Raw genomic sequence first — 24,950 nt, forward strand, 5'->3', positions numbered from 1 at the left:
AAAGTAACTGAGACTCAAAGGATTCACAGTTGTAAGTCTCAATCAGTGAGACTAGATTTTACTATTTAAGTTTCTTCCTTCACTTGAGTACTAATATCCTATATACATAACTAAAACATAGCTATATTTGAGTTTCTTCCTTTAATCAAGCATGAATATATGTTATGTATGTATCTAGTAAATATAGAATGCAGTTGGCAAACAGATAATGTAAGAACATGTATTTAGTTGATTTATTATGGTTAGAAAGTTATTCTTCCAATTGCAATATTATAAGATTTTAAAAAGTTGAATTCTAAAAATTTTATGAAAATTAAGAGATTTTCATAAAACAAAAAAAGTAAAATTACTTATATATTTTATTCATAAATATGTACATACATTCCCCACTGTGATGACAATAGCTTGCTTTCTGTATTTGATTCTATTACTCATTAATTTCCACTAATTACCAGTTTCTTTAAGATAACTTAAATTGTATTGATACTTAAGAGTGTCAATACTTCTGATTGAAGCAATCACTTAGGATTTTATTATACTATTTAAATAAATGTTTATTTTAAACGATTTTAAGATTTAATGAATTATAAAAAAAATACAGCTTAACTGAAAATCAAGGTTCCTCTGATGCTGTTTCACATATTCTGGTAACAGACCTGTAAAATCCTTAATCCAAGAGAGTTAGTTATATGATGGAGCCAGTAGCACCAATAGCTTACTGATCTGTCTCTTTTCGGTTTTTCATTTATATTTTATTATACTTCTCTAACTCACATTTTGAAAATAAAGCTAGCAACGATGGAAACATGACAGATTCTAAATAAATTCAACTCTTCCTAATGCTCTGCCAGAAATGGGAAATGTTTAACAAAGAGGAAAGATATACTAGAAGCACTCAGGAATTAGATGTTCTCCTCCCACCTCCCAATCAAGAAAGGACAAAATGGCCCATACTATTCATTTTATATCTGAGTTAATTAATGCAGAGAGGACCTTGCTCAGCAATTTAATCCGGAAGTGTTGGAAGGGGGAGGATCATGAGTATAATATCCTTATTTGTACCTATCCAGGGCTGCTGTAAAGGTCAGAAAGATAATATCTAAGTCCAGAACTGTAGAAAGGGAGAAAATCAAGATTAATCCCTGATGAGGATTTGGGAAGAAATAGGGGGCGGAGAGGGTGATTCCCAGCACTAAGTCTCATTTCAGAACATTAGTGGGGCTGAAGTTCACCCACAGCATACTGTACTTCTAGAGGGTAGAGATCCTTAAGTTCAGGACTGCAGGAAAAGGGCAGAGTGAGACTACCACAATTCTCTTGTCCTAACAATACCCCAAAGTAGGATCTCTGGGCATCCCAGACCCGAACTACAGAAGGGAATGGGTTCCAAGGCTAATATGAGCCATATTTGCTTCATCCCATTCAAGATAAAGGGATGTGTTTGATTTGGCTGCTTTTAAACTTTTACTCCCTACCCCACCCCAAGAAATAGATATATAAAGTGACTCTAGCAACTACAGAGGCAAGAGAAATTTGGAACAAATAGCAAAAGGGGGTGGTCATACCTGAGGAGAAAAAACTTGAAAAAAGTAAATACAAAAAGGAAATTTATAGGTTAAAAAATATATATATTTATATGTGTGTGTGTGTGTGTGTGTGGACGTACATACACAAAAAATATATAAAATAACAGAGTAGAAAATGGGCTTCAGCAGTCATCTAATCCAACTATATCTGAGACAAATTCTTGTCTTGGACAACTAACAAGTGCTTATTAAGATTTTGCTTAATGGCCTCCAGAGGAGAATCCACACAGCCTTTTCTAACTGGCTGACTGACATTAAATCTAAATTGGGGAAAAGAACAGCCAAGATATTGGAGTAGAAGGAAGCAATACAGCCTCATTCTCTCCTCAAACTAGGATCTGACAAGACCAAATAATGATAAAAGAAAACACAGGGAGAGTCAGTTCTCTAGCCCAGGAAGCAAGAATATAAGCCAAACCAGTAGCTACAGGGTTATAGTCCAGGTACAGACTTAGAATGTCACCTAATGACTGTGTCCTGGAATTGAATGGGGATAAGAGTATCAGCTAAGGGATAATCTTTTTTTTTTTTTTTTTAACCCTTACCTTCTGTCTTAGAATCGATACTGGGTATTGGTTCTAAGGCAGAAGAGTGGTAAGGGCTAGGCAATAAGGGTTAAGCCAGACCTACCCCTCTTCTAATCTTATTGATACTATTCTCCTCCCTATATTCCTTAAAGTAGACACTATCTCATAAGTGCAGGAATTTTCAGTTTATTCCTTATGTCTAGAATGATCTACTTTTTCATCTTTGTTTCTTGTTTCTTTCAATCCTCTGCTAAGATTCCACCTTCTACATGAATCCTTTTCCAATTTCCCTTAATGCTCATGCTTTCCCTCTGTTGATTATCTATAATTTATCCTTTATTTTGTTGGTACATAGTTGTACACATGCTGTTGGACTGTGAGGACCTTAAGAGCAGGTGCTGTTTTTATATCCCCAGAGCTTAGCACAATGCCTGGAACATAGTATGCACTTGATAAATACTTACTGATTTGAGAAACTTCTCTCATATAATTAAGGTAAAATATAAGATGATACAAATTAGGAGTAGGAGGGAAGTAAGCAATACCTATCTCTCACTTTCATCTGAAGTGGTCAAGGGAGAGCAGAACACAGATAGACATATAGACACAAAGACGCACATGAACACACACAAAGCTGGGTTCAGAAATACCTTCAATAAGGAAACAGAAGGAAAAAGAGCAGAGTGGGCTGGGGCAGGAGGGCAGAGGAACAGAGTAGATTCAGGAAAAGATTAGTGAATAAATGAAATAAACCTTATAAACTTACCCACAAAATAGAAATGGGTAGCAGAATGGATTAGAAATCAGAATCTAACACTATATAATTTCCAAGAAATACACCTCAAACAGAAAAGACACACCTTGAAAATAAGAGATTGAATAAAAATTTATCATGTTTCAACTGACCTAAAAAAATTGAAGTGAGCTTGATTTTTGATAAGACAGCAGTAAAAATACTTGATTTAAAGAAGCAAATGAGGAAACGTCAATATTCTAAAAAGGGACCATAAAAAAATATGTGTAGGGATAGACAGTAAAACTATAATAATGGGGAACTGTCAGTGTGTCCCATTCAGATCTAGATAAATTTAACCAAAAAATAAACAAGAAATTAAAAACTTAAAGTTAGATATGATAGTTCTCTGGCAACTACTAAACAGTAATAGAAAGGAGTACACATATTTCTTGGCTGAGGATGGTACCTTCACAAAAACTGACCATGTTCATGAGAGGCTCAGAAACCCTTCAGAAACAAATGCAGAAAAAATAGAAATATTAAAAACTTATTCTAATGGATAAATAAAAGGGTTTATTTAATAAGAAACAATTGTGTTAGAATTTGAAATTCATTTAATACAAAAGAATTGGTAGGTCAAAGAGCAAGTCACAAAACAATAGTTTTATTAAAAATAATGCAATGAGGGGCAGCTGGGTAGCTCAGTGGAGTGAGAGCCAGGCCTAGAGACAGGAGGTCCTGGGTTCGAACCCGGCCTCAGCCACTTCCCAGCTGTGTGACCCTGGGCAAGTCACTTGACCCCCATTGCCCACCCTTACCAATCTTCCACCTATGGGACAATGCACCGAGGTACAAGGGTGTAAAAAACAAACAAACAAACAAACAAACAAAAAAAATAATGCAATGAGACAACCTATAAAAATTTTGGGAAGACAGTCAAAGCAATCTTTGGGAGAAAAATTTATTTCTCTAAACATCTTCAGTGACAAATAACTGAGTTGGCCATGCATCCAATCAAACCTAAAAACCAATTAAAAAATTAAACACCAAAATATAAAATTTAAAAATGTAAAAGATGAACAAAGATGAAAATATCTGAAAATTAAAGTAAAGCCTCCCCCAAACTAGGAGCTGTTTTAATCTCAAAAGACTCCTAAGAGTTAAACCATTAGCTAACTTAAAAGAGGGAAATTAAATTAGTAGGATAAAAAAGAAAAAGTGATAATAAAGCAAATTACAAAATAGTTAGCAACCACTGTCACAATAGATACAGAATAAACATTTGCCACAATACCATTTCTATTTAAAACTTTAGGGAAAATAGTATTTCTTTAATATGTTAATATCTACCTAAAAACAAGCAAGCATAATATGCAATGTGGATATACTAGGAGTATTTCTGATAAGATCAGTATAAAGCAAGAATGGCCATTATTATCACTTCTTTTTGATATAGTACTAGCTATAGAATAATCTCTTTTGAGAGAGAAGATTTACTAAGAAAACCCTAGAGTCAATTAAACTGAAATAATAACTTCATTAAAGCAGTAGGTTATACAATAAAATCCTCATAAATCACTATCAGTCTGTGTGTATATTAACAATAAAAATCTACCAGGAAGAGATAAAGAAACGAAAGAGACAAAATGGAGAATATATAAAATACCTGAGACACAGAGAAAATCTATGAACACAAAACCAAAAAAATTTATGGAAATACCTACAAAAATATTAATTGCTCATGCATAGGCCGAGCTGATGTGAAAATGAAATTATTTAAACTGATTTACTTATTCAATGCTTTATCAATCAAATTACCCAAAAAATAATTAATTAATTTATAGACTTTAGGGGGGAAATGGTGAAATTATTTTGGATGAACAAAGGTCAAGAATCTCAAGGGAAATGAAGAAAAGTGGGAAAGTGAGACTTGCTATACCACATTTTAAAATACATTGCAAAGTAGTGAACATAAAAGTGATTTGGTAAAGGTTAAAAATGGAGAAGTCAATAACTGGAACTAACTGTAGCAAATGAACTTGGTAGCTTGGTGTTTGATAAACCTTTAGGTTTTAGGACCTACATCTCCTGGGGTAAGAATTTATTTTTTAATTGCTTGGAAAACTGGACAACGGTCCGGTAGAAATTAAGACTTCAACCATATGCCAGAAATAGATCTCAATACATCAACGGATATGAATAGGTCATTGAAAAAAGGTCTCAAAAGATGAAATCAAAGCTATTAATATTCATGGCAAGTAACTGGGAACTAAGGGAATCTCCATTAGTTACGAAATGGTTGAACAAATTATGACAAATGAATGTACTGGACTAGTATTGTGTCATAAGAAATGATGCAAGGGGGCAGGTAGGTAGAGTGCCAGGTGAACTTGGGTTCAAATCTGACCTCAACACTTCCTAGCTGTGTGACCCTAGGAAAGTCACTTAACTCCAAATGCCTAGCCCTTGCCACTAATCCAACTTAGAAATGAAGGTAAAGAAAAAGGAAGGAAGGAAGGAAGGAAATGATGAAAGAGACTATTTCAGAGAAACCTGGAAAGATCTGTGTGGACTGATATAGAGTGAAGAAAGCAGACCCCAAATAGCAATTTGAAAACACCACCACCACAAAGACCAAAAAAAAAAAAAAAAACCCAACAAACCGCCCCCCCAAAACTATGAAAGACTTTAAGAATACTGATTAACTTAATGATGAACCATAATTCCAGGGGACTCATTTGCTGAGAGGGAAATGATGAATTTAAAATGCATAAAGAAACATACATTTTTGTATATGGAGAGCCTGAAATTTCTTTCTTTTGGCTTGACTATACATATTTTAGACTTTTTGGCTTTCCTTTTTTTTTCTTTTTTCTTAATAAGCTAGGGTGGGGGAGGGGAAGGTATGGAAGTTAGATACAGAGAAAAATTACTTCTTAAAAAATGAAAGCATTTTAAAAATGCATACCAAGTAAATAACATAAGAATACAAAAATAAAGCAAAATGGATAGATATCTAAAAAAAGAATTCAAAATGAAAAAATGAGAAGCCAGAATAAAGATCAGATGAAAAATTTATGATTTTCAATCATGCTATTTGACGAAATAAAAATAAAAAATTTGCCGTGTCAAAAAAAAAATTGTCAACTACATTATGGTTAAGGAGAGCACAGAAAATGAATTCTTAAATTTATATGCACTAAATGGCACAGCCTTTAAATTGAAAAAAGAAAATGTGAATTGAATTACAAAAATATGTAAATAGGGTAACAATAAAAGTATTATTTTAATGTTCTCCATCAGAGCCTGATAAATCTAGAAGACAAATACAAAGGTAAAATACAAACTTGAACATATAGTCTGAAAATTTGTGCTTTTGAAAATTTAATGGCATCCTCTGATGAGGGGTGTTAAAAATACACATTTCCTATCATCAAATGGAACCAAGACAAATGTGCTAAGGCCCAAAGAAATTATAATTAGTAATCATTACAGGAAACATAAGAATGAATGATTGGTGGGTCAAAATAAGTCATAGAAAAAAATTTAACTGCACATGCAAAATTTCTGAGATGCAGATAAAGAAGTCAAGAAAAATATTTCTGAAAACATTAACAAAATTGAAAAAGATTAATGGGAATTACAACTAATTCTTTGGAAAGATTGACATGTTCAACAAATCTTTAGCTAACGTGATCAACAATTGAAAGAATAATCAAATAACAGAAATACAAGATAAGGTAACTTGACAGGAGAAGAAATAAAGATTTAAACATTCAATATATAATTATTTGCAATAAAATGATAAATTTAATAGAAATAGAACTTCTCTTGGGTGACAGGTAAATTTATCCAAATATTTATTTTTTAATTTATTTTTTTAAAAAACCCTTACCTTCCGTCTTGGAATCAATACTGTGTTTTAGCTCCAAGACAGAAGAGTGGTAAGGGCTAGGCAATGGGGGTCAAGTGACTTGCCCAGGGTCACACAGCTGGGAAGTGTCATACCAGATTTGAACCTAGGACCTCCCATCTCTAGGTCTGGCTCTCAATCCATTGAGCTACCCAGCTGCCCCCTATCCAAATATTTAAAGAGCAATTGATGTATACTTTCACAAATTCTTCCTTCTTCCCCTACTGCAGGACAGCTATCTATTTCCTCTGAGTCTCAGATTTTCTATCACCCCTCACTGATGGAAACCATCACTGAGATGAATAATCCCTTTGGGGAAGGGTCCCACCTATCTCACCACCAGCAATAACTGCTGACCAAGTGCTACCAATAGGTGTTTTTGTAACTGGTCCCAATATCACACCAGCTCTGCGTCCTGTTCATGCTCCACAGCCATCATCTGGGAAAGCAAATTCTTGTGGAGTAGGGGCTAGTCAGTCAAATCAATTGCCACTCATTAGGCAAGTCTGTCAATCTAGATCAGGGGTTCCCAAACTTTTTTGGCCTACCACCCCCTTTCCAGAAAAAATATTACTTAGCGCCCCCTGTCACATACTATCATAGCCCCCTTACTATTCACTGCCCCCAAATGCACCTGTGGCCATCAGATCTGCCCCACTAGATCGCTGCAGCTCCTACCAGGGGGCGGTGGCGTCCACTTTGGGAATCACTGATCCAGATTATGCATCAAGATAACCTGAAGGAGATTCAAGAGGTAGCATTTGCCATAAATGTTAGACCACCATCTACCTCAAACTCTAATAGACAAAGACAAGGACTATGAAGCCAAGAGCCTTGGGAATAGAAATGTTTCTAGACCCACAGAGACAGCCATAGCCACTCGAGACCCAGAAAAGAATTTTCTTGCTGCCAAAGTCCTTAGGATTTTCAAATGATTCAACCCTCAAAACTTCTGAGATCTTATCAGTGGAATAACATTAAAGAAAAGGTATTAACATCGGTTTTGCTATAGTACCCTAAGGCTCATGCATGGGACCTTTTCATGTGACTTGCAGCTTAAATCTTACATAGGTGTACTACTCATCAGAATATGAGCTCCTCCTGAGTGAAAGAATTGCCTTATTTTTCTCTTTTGTATTTATTTACTGAAAGCTTTAAAAAGTTTATTCATTCTTTAATATGGAATTTTTTTGTGTGATTGCACCTGTATAACACATATCAAATGATTTGCCTTCTTAATGAGTGGAATGAAGAGGGGCAGAGAGAGAACTTGGAACTCAAAATTCTAAAAAATGATTGTTAAAAATTTTTATGTTTGAATGTTTATAGATTTTTAAAGTGTTTGAGGCTGGGGTCTGGTGCTTTAATCACTGCACTACTCTTACATGCCCCATCCCTCAAATAGGAAAACTGAAAGAGACGGACTTGCTCATGTTCTCAGGCTATATTTGAACTGTCTTCCTGATTCCAGAAGTGGCCATTCCCCCTGTTGAGGCCAACTTGATTCCTCTAAGTCTGATCTCATACAACTAGTATTTTGTACCTTCAATGCCCTATCTTTTTCTATTCATCAAGCTTTTTCTACTGGTTTCCTTGCTACTGCCTTCAAATATGCCCAAAGTTTTATATGCAGGAGCTTCATACAACCTTTTCCCTAAGTAATGGGTTTGAGGATCTAGATAAGAATCAAGTGACCCATAGCCAGTTTAAAGTGACCCAAGCTCAGGGAAGTATAGAACAACTGCTGTGTGTAGGACCATTTTGCCCTTCTGACTTTCCCTATCCAGAGGAAGATGTGAATAACAATTCCTAAGAAAACTCTTGAATTGTGATATAGAATCAGACTGATAATTCCCAGACTTCTGACTAGTTCATAGTCAATAAGTATACTCTTTAATTTTTCAGATTGTAAAAATAAAGTTGCATTGAGAAAATTAAAAAAAACAAACAAAAAAACCCAAACTTAAAAACAATCCCCAAACTAAACTCTAGCCAGACTACAATTCATTCCAGCTTTCAGAATTCTACATCTTTCCTTTCTTTTTTTAATCTAATTTTAAACATTCTGAACATAGACATATAAAATGAGCATTTCTATATGCAAAATGGAATAGATAAAAGAAGATTACATGAAGTGGCGCTTTTACTTTTAAATGTCAACGTCAAAAATTCTGTTTGTCTAATCTTTTCTGTTCTCTTCTGTGTCCATTAAAATTTTTTTCATGTTAAATGAAGCATTACTCCCCAATTAAGGAAAAAAAACCCTTTGCAACCAATATGCAGAGATAGTTTCAGAGAAACTTGTATAAACTGACATAAAGTAAGCAAAACTAGGAGAACAACTTATTTAATAACAATGTCATATAAACAAACATCTCTATGTTTGATGGCACAGTGGCTCTTCCTGAGTTCAAATCTAGCCTCAAAGACACTCACTAGCTGTGAGACCCTGGACAAGTCATTTAACTGCAAGCATCAAGTTTCTCATCTATAAAATGAGCTAAAGAAGGAAATGACAAACCATTCCAGCTATCTTTCCCAAGAATTTCCCAATGGATTTCAATCAACACAGATTACATACAGTTAGAAAAGAAGACTGAAGAAGTCTCAAAGTAATGAAGCCAGGTGAGAAATGAGATATTCTGAGCTGTGTTCTCTCCTTAAATGGAAGTTTGGGTTTCATAGCCCCACCCTCCAATTAGAGAGGCAGAGAGTGGCAATGATATGGAATACCAAGGTTGATGAGATATAACAGGATGTTTAGGATGTTATACTAACAATAAGCTTCCTTGGACACAGTGGGGAAGTCAGTGAGAAATTCCAAAGTAGGGTAGCCAGGTGAGAAATGTCTGAGATGAACTATTCCTTAAATGGAGTCACTACTCTTGTTAAAATTGTCATGCCAAAATAATAAAAAAAATTATCTCATTGCACAGATTTACTGTTATTAACAAATGATTAAGATTTCTTTTTAAGAAACTATATAAGAGTAGAGCATTCAATGTGGAAGAACATACTCTATATTCTGAAGGGATTTAAAAAAAATTAGAATGAGAGGGGTCAGGAAAGATTAGATTTGGAACTCTTAATAAAAAGTATTATCATCACAAACTATTTGATACCTGACTAAATTTTTAAAAAGGAATAAAGGAATAGATTAAATAAGATCTTGAAACAAATGAATATAGAAGTATAAGAGCTCAAATCACAAGTATCATGATGTTATATTTGACAAGAACTGCTAATAATGCTAGAAAGAAATTAGGTTTAAACCAGTATCTTATACCATGTGCAATAATAAGCTCCAATAGTATATCTCCTAAATTAAAAAAATCATGCCACTGGGAAAAAAACCCATAGGAGGCAGTCCCTTTTAGTTCTATGATAAAGGGAAAATAAATTTTATCATAAAAAGTCAAAAATTGAAGGTGAGGGGAAAAAAACTACAAAACTGTTGCTTGCCCTCAGGTAAATGTTAAGAATTTCTGGAAGGAAGGAAAATGTGGAAGGAAATCAATAAGAATCATTTAAGGTGAAAAGACATGGTTGGATTATGTTTGAAATGTACAATAAAAGCAATATGTGTATTGGGCTAAAGTATCAAAGTGTATAGGAAACTGAATTTTTGAATGCCAAGTAAGTAGGATGTTAATAAAATTAAAATTCTGAATTGAAAATAAGAATGCTATTTTTATTTCAAAAGCTAACAGCTTCTTATAGGCAGGACTAAGTTTACTAATGTGTTCTATAGTAATAGTTCATTTGTTAGGCAGTGGATTCTCAGGCACAAATACTTCTATGATTTGATAAATTCACAGTATATTATCTGTGTTGATTAAAATTCATTCATATCTTCCCATTTTCTTCCACAAATTCTCCAAAGTTCTATTTAATAAGATGGCCATTTTTCTTTGGGTTCTTTAATATTTTGGGGCTATTATTTGTGCAAAACTTCATTCATTATCCCTCAGTTTGGCTACTTTATCAACCCTCTTCATTTACTGATATATGTCTATAAAGCCATTTCTAGCACTTTAAGTCACCTACTTACAATGTCTTCCCATTTTTCTGTGAGCCTCCTACAATTTCTAGTTTTCTGAGGTTCAAGAATTCCAGTTTACATATACCATCTCCAATAGGATAATATCAGTGTTAAAAGAATGAGATTTGGCATCAGGGAATAGCTTGAGATTAATGCAATACTACATGATGTTTCAAAATATAATCTCCTCTTTCTACTAAATTCTAGACCAGGGGTCGGCAACATATGGCTCTTTCTGCAGGAGCCATAAAGTCAATTTTTTTTCAGGCGCTGTTACAGGAACGGCACTGTGAGCACTGTACGGCTCTCACGAAATTACATTTTAAAAAATGTGACGTTTATGGCTCTCACGGTCAAAAAGGTTGCCGACCCCTGCTCTAGACTAACTCAGTTGCAGTAGTTGCCCAAGTTAGACATATACTTCTGGACCAGTTCAATGCGCTGCCTATCTAACAGCATGGCATGATCTGAGCAATGTATGTTTTTGCTTCAGCTCATGTTTAAAATTTTAAATTATTATTTTAAACCTCAAATATGAACATTTTAATATACAACAGAAAACTGTGAACTTCTTTTATGAAGAGTTTGTTTTTTTAACTCTTTGAAATATTAACAGAACTGTTCTATTTGAGTGTCCATTATCTGAACTTCCTTCTGGGCTCCTTCATACTTAAAATATGCTTCTTCATTCATGCTTTTTTCAATCTTTTCTTTTTATTGATTCATTATCATTACCTTAGGGTAGGTAGGTGGTGTAGCTGATAGAACAATAGGCCTAGAATCAGAAGACCTCAGTTCAAATCTGCCTCAAACACTTATTAGTTGCATCTCTCTGGGAAAATCAGTTAACATCTGTCTAAGTTTCTGCATCTATAAAATGAGGACAATAGTAACACCTACCTTCCAAAGTAGCTCTTATTTCCTGCCTACTTTGTATTCCCAATGGAATCCATCCCTTCTAGTATATAAGTATAGTCAAGCAAAACAAACATATGCATTAGTCATGTCTAAAAATGTAAGTCTCATTCTAAACCTTTATGACAAGAAGTGAGAAACAGTCCTTAAATACCTGATTGATCCATTTGTAAGTCAGCAAGGCACTCAGGATAACTGATCACTGATTAGAATGCTTCATTTTATATCAGTTCATATGTCTTCCCTTTCTTTTTGACATTATGATCATTTTGTAGAACAGTAACATTTCATAATATTCATGCAAGATCCATTTTTTAGACATTTCTAACAGATCAGCATCCAATTTGTTTTCTTTGATTTCATTTTGAAGTGTTGATCCTGTTTCCATGTTTAATTCAAATGTAACAGGTTCCACTATCAAAGCCATGACTTTGTTGCTATAGAATCTCTCTCAGATCTCTTCAGATTTAAGGATGATCTTCTGCAGGTTGATCTTCCCCTCCACAGCATGTCACTGTTCAATAAGGCAATATTTATTATAATCTTCTATCATTCTGCTCCATTAACATTTTGAGGTATATTTGTATTCCAAGTCAGCATTGCTTTTGGTTCTTTTGTTTCTCCACATGGCAAGAAGATTAAAGCAGCTAAGGTTTCTTTTGGATCCTTTTGGTCTCATTGTGGTAATTCTTTTATATCATTTAAATTCTTTTGGAAATACTGAGTCAATTTCTTTACTTTAATCACCTCATGTTTTAAAGTCTAGTTATTTGAATAGGTCAAATTTCCACATGGTATCTTCTTTTTTAGTAGAATGTAAACTCCTTGAGATCAAATTATTTTGTTGTTTTATTTTTGCTTTATATCTTCAACACCAAATCTGATCATGAATTACCTAATTTTTGTTGAGGCAATTTTTTCTTTTAACCTAGTGTTTACTGTTGTCTTTGTACTATCATAAACTGTCCTGATCATACATTACTGACTTTTTAATTAGAAAATCAAAGACAAAGAAAAAAAGAATGTATATGAAATTAAATTTTGATAATAGATTTAAGTATATATTAACTTTGGGGCCAATAATGAATTTCTGAGTCCCATTCTGAATTTTTTTCTCTGAGATTTTGTTGCAGGTTGTTTTTATTATTCTTAATTACATGACTGAAATAAGTGTTTAAATTATTATTTGGGTTCTGTTTCTTTTGGTTTGTATCTTTCCACATTTCCTCATTATTCTTTGTAATTTTTATATTTGATATTTCTAATACCAGAACAATATTTCATTGCATTTCTAAAGCACAGTCTGTTTTGCCATTCCATATTATTTTGACACATTGGTTAGGTTCTTGTTATTATTAAAAATGCTATTAACATTTTATGCTAAGAGGTTTTTTATTCCTATATACAGCTGGTTCTGAAATAACTCGTTTTAATAGCCATTTCCTATAACAGTAAATTTTTTCCTCAGTGATGAAGTTCAATGTTTCCATGTCCAATGCCTCCTGGCTTATTAGAGATATAAGTGAAATAAAATATATTGGTAATTTCTTATTTTGCCAATGACTTTTTGCCTCACAGTGTCAGCTTCCCTTGTAACAAAGAAATACAGTTAAGCAAAATAAATCAATAAATTGGCCACTTTAGAACATCAGTACCTCATTGGAGGAAAGAGGTGGGTTTCACCAATACTGACTATCTTCTCCAAGGATTCAGGATGACAAGGCTTCTAAGTACTCTGGAGGATCTTTGACTGTTTTAATTTTTAAATGTCAAACATATTTCCTAATATTTCTCACTACTTTCCTCACATCTACCTTTCAAATAAAATAACCAAGCAATCAAAGGGGTTGGGGGGGAACAGAAAAAGCTTTATTTTTTTCCTCTTTCTCTAGGTTATATCACATGATTCCTTTTTTCTGAGACCTAAAAACCAATACTATACAAAAAAATACTATAATAGATGCCCCCAAAAAGTCCTAGTGCAGTTTTAAGCTAAAGCTTTTAGGAAATTCTTTATCATTGGTTGAAAAACATTTTGTATGGTAAACTAGAAACCTAGCCAATATCAATCATGTTTAAATAGGAAAGCATTGATCAATCGATCTTGCACATAAAGATAAGTGTTGCATTCTTAGCAATATCTGTTGCAGAGGACAAATGAGAGAATTAAACAACCTGAGGCATCAATGTTATCAAGCAAGACTCTCTTATCCACAAAAAAATTTATGCAAAGTGGTAGATATATTATTCTTTTAGCTGACCTAACCAAGAAGTTTGTGCTCTCACTGAAGAAACAAAAAAATATACATAATCAGTCCATTATTAAAGCTCTAAATACTTCCTGAATTACCTTGCCTCATTCAGTTAAGTGCCCAATAACAAGAATATAAATCCTCACATCCATACAACTATACAAAAACATTTTAGAAATTCAAAACTTTTAGACAAAAGGAAACACTGTGATAGGCCACCAATTAAATTAGTAAAAAGGAGAAATGTCTAAAACAAACCAAGAATTCCTTCCAAATGAGTGAAAGAACTTAATGTTTTAAAAATAGTTGATGAGAAAATGGGCCAATTGGATCTACCACAAAACTAGAACTATTTATAAGTTTAAGATGTAGTGATATTCTATCCCAATGAAATTTGATCAAAAGAAGTATTGATAAGAAAACCAAACAGATATACTCTGGTAAAGAGTGAAAGACTATTCTCAAAGGTTCTGCTTTCCAAGTTCTGAACAAAATTTCAAGTCATCTAGCAGTACAAATTAAATACTCTGAACTACTACAATTCAGCACTGTTTTTATTCTGCTAAACTGATAATAATTTCATAAGGTCTTCTTACCATAAAATTTGTCTCATCCTTTTAAACAGGAGTTCTTTCCCTAATACCTAGATAAAAGATTTGTCCTCTCCAAATGTTAGGGGGATACTTCAAGAAAATGGGGACCAAGAAGACAGTGAATAGAGAATGTAAATGAAGAAGAGTGGGCAAAGGGCAGTTAAGTCGTACACACTGGATAAGAGCACTAGGACTGGAAGTTGGGAGGACTTGGATTCAAACTGGCCTCAGATATTTCCTTAGCTCTGTGACTGTGGTCAAGTCACTTCACTCTTGTTTGCCTAGCCCTTACCCTTCTGTCTTAGATTTATTACTAGGGCAGAAAGTAAAAGTTTAAAAAAAAAAAACAAAAACAAACAAAAAAAGAAGCTGGCAAGACCTCTAAGAAACATCACAGGATAAGAAAGAGCCCTGGACTTAGATGTCAGGAGAGCTGGGATCAAAAAGGCCTGCATTCACTTTATTTTTTGTCAGCTTCAGTTTCATTGTGTATAAAAATGGGAATAGCAACATCTGGTTGTTGTGAGAAACTGAAATGTCAAATGCATCTGTAAACTTCAGAATACTATATGTTTGCTATTATTTCATAGACTTTCTGGTAACTATCACTAGTATTTATTTATTTAAATCCTTACATTCTGTCTTAGAACCAATTCTATATATTGGTTCTAAGACAGAAGAGTGGTAAGGGCTAGGCAATGTGACTTGCCCAGGGTCACATAGCTGGGAAGTATCAGAGGCCAGATTTGAACCTAGGACCTCCCTGTCTTTAGACCTGGTTCTCAATCTACTGAGCCACCCAGCTGCCTCCCACTAGCATTTATTTGATATCATTCCACTACCTAACTATTCTATTATCTGTCTATTGACTTTTAGTGAAGTAGTTATCTGAATAATCCTTTGAGTATGGAATTAAGGGGAACTGGAGGAAGAAGTCATATGTATAGGTAGTAACTATTTATTATTAAATATTAAAAATATTTAAATTCTTTTGTATATATTTTTAGAAATTTAGTTGTCAATAGAAAGGGCATCCTAAATCTTTTCTGTAAGGTTTGAATCAATGTGGTATTTATCATTCATGTCTTGAGTAATTGCTAAAGTCCAAACAGGAAAAAAAACCACTTCATTTGTGTGTGTAAATGCATAATTTTAAGATAACTCACTAGAGAATTTTTTCAACATTAATTAAATTCTTTGTTAAATTTTTTTTCTAACTGCTTCTAACTTTTAGCCTATAAATACACATCATGGTGTATTTAAAAATGTTTCTAATGATCTTGGGAAAAAATGTTTAATAACTCTACTGCCTCTAGTATATATACCATACTTTCTATCTCCATAATTTCTAAATAATTTCCTTCCATGTGGTATGATCTATTTACCATTAAAACAATTCATATTCTAGAACTCCCATTAGGGGCTTCCCCTTATTTCAACCATGAAAACAGACCAGCTGTCTATACATATATGAGAAGTTGGAATGAAATAAAGATGACATTCAAAATTTGATATGGCTACACCAACCACAACCTAAAAAAGGAATTCTCACTGCTTACCTGCCAGATAGAGTGCGAATGATATAAACCGATGGTAGCGGATAAGGAACTGAAGCTGCTCTTCTCTTTGAACAAATGTAGCAAAATAATCGGCTACAGTCTCTCCATAGAAAAAGTAGTTCACACACAGTAAAAAATACCTGTAATATAAGAACTATCAGCCTATTTTTCTTTGATGAATATGACCATCAGACACCCTCACAGAGCTATCTTATACATAGAACAATATGAAAAAGGTCAAAATAAACAAAATATTGAGAGAACTCAATCTGTTTAAGAAAAGTAATTCATCAAAATGTGCTCAACTGGGCTAGCCCAAACATTATTTTACGTTTTAATATCAAGATATCCTTAAAAACTAGCTATTACAATTAACATCTAGTCAATAGCAGTTCTCATATACTTTGAAAAACAGGTTACGATATAATTTCAGAGATTTCTCCTAGCTCTGGTTTACTAAAATCCCAAAGAGGAACCAGGAGAGATGAAGGGGCTATTCATTCTTTTTTTTTCCATTGCCATTTAAAATCTGAAACTATCTCTCCAATGGCCCAACTGAATTTAGTCTCTGGTATCACCAGCAAAGCAGTGGGAAAAGGGAAGACAGTGGCTTACTTCTGTCATCACACTACTAAGAATCCACCCACCCCACTTTCTCTGCCAAAAGGGCGCTGTTCCAAACTAACCCATTCAATGGCACCACCAATTTCTTAAGACTAAAAACTGTTGAGTTATCTTTCCCTTAATATTTAACTCCTAAATTTAATCTATCAACAAATCCTACCATTCCTTCCTATGGCACATCTCCCAACTCCATCCTTTTTCATTTGTAGTATCTCTTTCTAAAGTCTAGTTCTTCAACACTTTTTTCTTGATCATTACAACAATTGTCTCCTAGCCTCCCTGCATTCACTCTACATGCATAGTTGTGTGAAACTAAATCTTCATTAAACATCATTTTTACCATGCTGCTGAAAAACCCATACTGGTTTCCAGGGACCACTTTAATCTAAATTCTTTGGCCTTCAAGGCCCCAGATAATTTGGTCTTTACACCTCCCCCTTCAAGTTATGCAGTGTTATTGTTTGCTTGGCTGATCTCACACATACCATGACCACTGGTGTCTTCAGTATTCTTTTTGCTTTCCCACCAGGGACAACCTACTCCAATGGAAATCCTGCCCATCTTTCAAAGCTCAGGTCAAATGATTTGCTATTCTCTGAGCCCTGACTATTCTAACCCATACTAATCTATAGGAAATCCTATTGTACTACTTATAGTACCACATGATTCTTTTTTTCTTAATCTTTTTTTTCCTCCCTCTATACATGTCTACCTATTTTCTACTGGCTAATTTGGGTTTCCATGTGAGAGTATTATGTCAAATATTTTTGCATAGCACCATACCAGGCACAAAGCAGACTCAATAAATATTTGATGACTGGCAAAACAATGCCTTATTTTTGGAAAAACAAAATTTTTTTAGGGTTTACAAGGAACATTCTTCTCTTTGTAACAGTGACTAGTACTGGGATGAAAATTTATGGGCATTAAGATGAACGGGCTAGGTACTGCATTTTTGATATCCTTTTTTTTTGCACCAGCAGGTACAGAAAAGGGCATTTCATTGACCTGGATATCACAGTTTTCTTTAAGAACTGGTGTGAGGTGACAGACTTAAAGAGTTGTTGTAGAAGTCACCTCACTACTGTGGCCATGGCAGCCCACCATTCTTTCCTTATCTTTCCTCTAACCATGTCAGGAAATCAGGACCACCACACTAACATAGCATGGCCAGTAGAAGTCACTTCTAATAGTGGTGTGACTTACTCACAGTCTGTACCCCTTTAAAATTATATTATGATAGTACTTACCCCTAGTGATCTGTCCATGCTACTTTAAATAATTCTGTGGAATAATTTTGATTGGCACAAAAGTCCAATAATGTTATATTTTTTATGCAGCAAATATCTTTTCTCTAAGTTTTAGGAATGTCAAGTGAAACAGAGTTGCAGATTTGTGATTTAAAATGTGGTTTAAAATGAATAGAGTACTAGACCTCGTTTCCCAATCAAGTTAATATTTTACAAATAGTTTAAAAGAAAAGGGGCTTCTTTTGCATGTAGACTAATAATAGGAAAACTAAAATGACACATGACCATACATAGTATGATTATAGATAAATTGTATGATATTAAAGGTGACAAATTTTTGAAACATTTTGCTGTTCTTCAGAGTACAGAAGTAAGAAAAAAGCTACAAAGACAAGTATCAGTGATAAGATCCTTGTCTTCAGATGAAATATGGACTATAAAAGGGTTGTTTCTGTGAATTTAAGTTGGAATAATGGAAGCAAGGGCCAAGATTCTTCAAGTAGAAGAGTAGTTCAGAGAAATTTAAAGGTTGAAGAGGGAAAAAGATGACTAACTGAAGGTTAAATAAGAAAACAAAATTAGAACAGTGAGAGAAAGAGCTAGGCCAAGATGGGGTATGGTAAGTTGGGGGAAAGATAGGGTTGCATAGAAAAGGGCAATGATAATAAAAAAGCTGAGAATACATTCATAGTTGAACAGGAATGGCTTTACTTTGATTGTGTTGATAACTCCTTTTCAATAGAAGAGATCATAACTCAACCAGATATCTGTCCATCCACTGCAATTCTTATCCATTTATTATTACAATGTCAATGGAGCTATCAGCTATGTTTTGTTCTTATTTCAAATAATCTATTTTCTTTTTCTTTCCAACATGCCTTTGATGACATCCACTGAACCAATTCTCCTTTATGATTGCTTGTTTGCAATGTGATTCAGTCTATTCACACCTACTTTCAATGCCTGTTTATTGTCCTCTGGGGCAATGCTCTAATATCTAATTCTTAGAAGACTTTCCTATCTCATAGCTATAAAGTATTAGGAAAATATGGATAATAAGAAGATGGGTCTTTTTTTTCCACAAAGAAGTCTGAACAAGAGTAAAGCTCAATTATCTTTGATGAAATTACAGAGTCTTTTACTATTTTTCCCCTATCTACATATATATTATGTACACATATATCCATGTATATGCCTATATATGTGTATGTACATACATATACATCAGTATTCTACAGCTTGTCCATCCAAATGCATATTATAGTCTGGACAAAAAGCAGCCTTCATCCATTTGGGTTTCCTGGGTGGATGGCCCTTCAATGTTTGATGCATCCAATGCAATGCAATCTGTCAATGGGAACATGTGGAATATCTCACGAACTGCATGGAATCCCTGCTCATCTTGAACTCTCCAATGGATTTCCTTCATGAAAGTATCAAACCCCTTTGGCGAGCATATATTTTTCTTGTTTATTCCTGCCCCCTTCACTGCCACTTTTTTTTTTTTAAGGCAATGGGGGTCAAGTGACATGCCCAGAGTCATACAGCTAGGAAGTGTCTGAGGCCAGATTTGAACCTAGGACCTCCCATCTCTAGGCTTGGCTCTCAATCAACTGAGCTTCCCAGCTGCCCCCACTGCCACCTATTATTGATAATCAGTTGAACAATTTTCTATTGTTTTATCTTTAAATGAATCTTGTGAAATTTTGATGTATGCGTGAGACATATCTTAATGGAGAAGAACCTTTAATGTGGCATTTTGCTCTACCAATCAAGTATTTTCTGAAAGTAAAACCAGTCAGCATAATTGGAATTCACATTCTCTACTTTTTTCAGTCAATTCTATCATAATAAAGATCTGGTTTCCTGTGGAATATGGCTTGTGACAATTTGCCTATGTTTTTCTAATATCTAATCAAGGATACCTTCATTGTATGTATTTATTATTCTCATTAAAATGTTCTATGGATGGGAAAGCAGGCATATAAGTTAGTGGTTACTAATATTCTTTAAGTGGCCAATTGTGGGGTGTGATGAGATCTGATTTGTCTACCATTTTGGTATCCTCCTCTTCCTTTTCTCAACAACTGATTCCTAATGACCTCATAGTTGTATTGCCTCTAGCACACATCTCCTCTATGTACATTTGGTAGACTACAATTGCTTTTTCTACTTTTGTTCTTCTCCATTCAGTTTCTCTATCTTCTGTAAGCAAATGTGATTTTAGAGTGAAGTGTAGTATCAAATATCCTTGAGAGTGAAAATATAGTATCTTCATTAGTTCCCTTTAAAGTGATACTAATAAACTTCCACCATTCTTCTCTAAGATTTTATAAATGAATTTATTATTTAAACTTGTACTTCCTTTGGCTGTTGTATCTCTCTACTTGACAAGTCATTCAAGTATTTGACTATTAATTTAGAATACTTAATTTACAGTTAAAATTTTTTGTATGAAATCAGTATAATGGGTATCAATGTCTATTCTTATTTTATTCTTAAAAAGTATCAATAACTCAATAGGTCAATTGCTTTAATTGTATGTCCTATCTTATTTTTTCGTTTTCTTATTTGTATTTATTCTAATCTTTGCTCTAATAAGTTGGTTCTCCAACTCTAAACAGTTCCTTCAGAAATGATTCCCATACTGATAACAAGTTGTATCCTGTTTGTTAAAATATAATCAGTAATTATTAGATTATTTGTTGCTTGCTATGTTTAAAACTTTCTGAATTTTCCACAAAGTGTTCATGATATAAGAAGCTAGTCTAAAATTATTTGACATCTCTCATTCTTTATTCTTGGTTCCGTATTTTGTAGCATATTTTTCACTGTTCTCATCTATTTTCACCTTTGCACTTAAGTCACTGAATAACAAAGTGCATGTTTTCTTAATTGAGAGGGCTCTACTGAATCCTTCACCTTTCCATTATCTGCAACTCATCTGTGAATAAGCTATTCATGAGTAAATTATTTTATTATTTTCACATTGGTCTTTTGTGTTGTTGCTACTGCAAATATTTATAAGCATTGAAATATAAGATTAACCAAATGTTCCATGTGATAGTGTTGTCAATTTTTTGTGTCTCTTCCATAAGAGTTTTTGAGCCATCCTTAACTATAGCTTCCTTATATTTTATGGTTTTGTTTAAATGAGGTTACCAATCTCTCCAAAATGAGATTACTTATAAGATCTTTTCATCAGTAGGTAAGGATCTCACATTTAGAGTACTGATAGCTATAATGAGGCTTAGAGATTATCTAAAAATTCTGATTCACGGTACCCATACCTACCTCTCTCCCACCACTGCCACTCCAAAAGTAGAAGGGGATCACAAAGGATATGAAAGCCATTTCTTTCTTTCACTGGTTGCCATGGCCAAAAAATTCATTATCAAGTGGCTAGTCTACTAAAGATGTGTTTAGCTAGGTGAAGCCTCAGAATATAGTCTACTGTTAGAAGCATATTTTTAAGACTTTCCAGCATGACAGAACCTACAAGGTGGTGCACTGTAGAGGCAGTCATTATGAAATTAAGGAGGAGGCAAGAAAAGAGAAAAAACACCAAGGAAAAGAGAGAAAGAAGAAACTAAGCCAAATATAGTTTTTCTAATTGAAACAGGCTAGAATTACTACAGCAAAAGGGCCATTATGCCTAACCTTTCCTTTAATTTACCAAAGATACTTGCTTAAAAGAAGATTTAACATTTTGTTAAGTCACTTATAATAGAAGACAAAGATAGATTTGAAGTTTATCTTATTCCTTTTTTGAGCTTGTCCTTTCACAGAAGATCAGATATTTAAGTCTCTAGAGGTTATTGAGATGGCCAAGACCCAGAGACTACTTTTTGATTTCCACATTCCAAGGTTACAATTAATCACTTCAAATCTGCTTTTTGCTCATCTATTTATCATTATATGATTGATAAAATCACTCTTTTTTTATATAAACCTTTTTCAAGTAGGCAAATGTGAGGATCAAGAATATTTATTACTTTGAAGCCAGGCAAAAAAGTGATAATATCTAAATAATTAAGAAACAATCTTTATGTGTCTCAAGTTTAAAATTTTAACATCTTACTTAACTTGGTGCACACTGTATTTAATAATTTGGATGTCAGTACATCATTCTGAATTTCAGAAATTGCTTTGTATCTACACTTTCTCAACATTTCAAACATTTATGATTTTAGCAGCATGGATAGTAATCCCCTCAACCAATGTAGAAATCACAATTGCCTTCATCCCTCAAGTAGTTTTTGCCTTTTGCTGTGACTGACAAAATTGGCAAATTCGGGATTAGTCCATCATCTGGTTATACAGCCATGTCTAGGTCCAAAAGTAGAAACATTTCTAACTTTCTAGGACCTACCAGAATTTGTACTCTGTTGGGAAAGCATTGGAGTCTGATCTTCCACTATTAAGAGGTACTAGAGTAAAATCTTAAGATTCTTATTAACCAAGAAAAATTAAAATACCATCAGGATTTATTAAGTATTTAGGGATTACGATTTGGCCTAGTAATCTTTTTACATCTCTCAAATTGCAAATAGTTCTTTGCCACAGCCCCAAAATATGTATAATTAAGTGATAATGTCAGGTCCTAGATTCTGGATTTAGACAAGTCAGTTTTTCAAATAAAAAACTTCAGACTTACCAGCTTAGTGTTCTAAACCATGGTAGCTCATAAGAACGATAGACTCTATAACCTATGGTAATAATTTCATGGAAGCATTTCACCTGGATGCCCAACACCTGCAATTAAGAGAGGCATTTTAGTAGACCTTGTTATCTAAATAATTAAATAGTGTGAGACCAGAAACACTATCCAAAGTCATACAAATATTTTAAAATTCCTCCCAATATTAATGGTAAAAATAATAGGGGAAACAAGCAATATAAATATCTGTATAATACTTACAATAAATATGTGTATAATACTGTATAAAGTTTGCAAAGGACTTTATATATTATCACATTTGATTCTCACAACAACATTGTGAGGTATGTATTGTTATGAGCTAGGTGACTTGACCAAGATTTCAAAGCTTTTAAGTGTCTGAATCAGGACTTGAATCTGGGTCTTCCCAATTCCAGGGCAGGTACTCCCCTGGACCACCGACCTGTTCTCTGCTTATGGTGGTTGGACATCATTATTACTGTATATACATACAACATAATATACATAATACACATTATAAACTTAGTTTAAAAAAAAATGAGGTGCAATTCCAGTAGTAAGGGGTAGGCAATGGGAGTTAAGTGACTTGCCCAGGGTAACACAGCTAGGAAGTGTATGAGGTCAGATTTTGAAACTAAGATCTCCTGTCTCTAGGCCTGATGCTCCATTCACTGAGCCATCTGCTATTCTGGCAAACTTTTTCAGTAAATGGAAGAAGGTAAACATTTTAAGCTTTACTGGCCAAGATCTTGGAAAATACTGTTGGAACCTGAATTTGAGTTTCAAAAATAGATCTGTTGTAAATTTTGTGAGGGGTAAACACTCTTCTTGCTTTTGGTTTTCCTACCTGATAGTAGGGAAGCAACTTGGGATTACTTGTGATTCAGACATTAGTTGTCAAGTTAACTTAATGTGGTCCAAGTTTCACAGAGAACTGCTGTTTTGTAATTTTAGGCTGAGTTCGTTAAGAAATGTTCCCAAGTCTATTGTTGTTGTTTAGTCATTTCAGTTGTATCTTCTCTATTCTAAGTTTTCTTGGCAAAAATCCTGAAGTGGTTTGCTATTTCATTCTCCAGCTCATTTTTACACATGAGGAAATGGAGGCAAATGGTGTTAAATGACTTGCCCAGAGTCACATAACTAGAAAGTGTATGAGGCCAGATTTGAACTTGAGTCTTTCTTATTCCACTCTTTCCACTGCATTACCTAGTTACCCACCAAATCTGTAGCAAAAGCTAATTTCCAAAGCCATTCAGTGTTCAATAACAATGGTTGAAAGTGGTTCTTCTCTTTGAGAAAAAATTTCAAACTCTGTCCCAAGTTAAAAAAAAAAAATCACAAATTTTTTTTTCTTCTTGTTTCATTACAATGGGTATGTACCAGCAGTTTTAAAAAATGCTGTGGTGCATTGATATATAAAGCACTTGAAATGCTGCTGAATTTTAATTGTTACTACTATTTGTATAGTGTGTCAAGGAGCAGTGTGAAGCAATTAGAATGCCACATATTGTCTTCATTGCAACTACTCAGCTCTGTCTTTGTACTAAGAAAGTAACCCCTGACAGCACATTTATGAACGACCATCACTACATTTCAATAAAACTATTTAAAAATGTAAAAACCATTTTTAGCTTGTGGGGCATACAAAAAAGATTTCGCTGGATGGATTTGGCCAGCAGGCTGTTTGCCATCCAATGTTCTAGAATATAACCTTCATGAGGGCAAGGGCACAGTCATAGCTAAACTTTTTAAAATGTTCTCAAATATATTTTCTATAATTCTGCATTAACTTATGCTCATTGAATTTACATTGTCTGACTGCCATATAATATATATTACAGCTTCAATGGGCCTCATTTTCTTTACTTGTAAAATGAAGATGCTGGACTACATGATCTTTTTTGGCTTCATTTTTTTATTTTAATTTTTAAATTTTTTCCCAAGTTTACAGGATCCATTTTCTCTCCCTCTCCTTTTCCCTCCCCATTCCTGGAGTTGACAAGCAATTCTACTGGGTTATACATGTGTTATCACTTGATACCTATTTTCCTATTATTCATTTTTGTAATAGTGTAATCTTTTAAAACCAAAACCCCAAATCACATACCCATATAATAAACAAGTGATGAATCATCTTTTTCTTACTCCCACACCTTCTCTTGATATGGATAGCATCCCTTGAGACTGTCCTAGATTAATGTATTTGATCATTCTACAATGTTTCTCTTTTTCGGCTTTAAAAGTTTATTGTATTTCCCTACTTAACATTAAA

The 24,950-nt window shown here is 33.9% G+C and overlaps 1 protein-coding gene across 1 annotated transcript in view; it reads right to left on the reverse strand.

The window, feature by feature from the left end:
- The window catches only part of CDS1 (CDP-diacylglycerol synthase 1), a 79,046-nt gene that overhangs the window by 26,437 nt on the left and 27,659 nt on the right, over positions 1-24,950 (reverse strand). Inside the window, exons 7-8 of the mRNA XM_044681613.1 lie at positions 22,655-22,752; positions 16,124-16,263 (exon numbers count right to left, since the gene is read on the reverse strand). Coding sequence (XP_044537548.1) covers positions 16,124-16,263; positions 22,655-22,752 — 238 coding nt within the window. The remainder of the gene's footprint in view (positions 1-16,123; positions 16,264-22,654; positions 22,753-24,950) is intronic.

The sequence above is a fragment of the Gracilinanus agilis genome, chromosome 6 (genome assembly GCF_016433145.1).
Source record: "Gracilinanus agilis isolate LMUSP501 chromosome 6, AgileGrace, whole genome shotgun sequence".
Lineage (NCBI taxonomy): Eukaryota > Metazoa > Chordata > Mammalia > Didelphimorphia > Didelphidae > Gracilinanus > Gracilinanus agilis.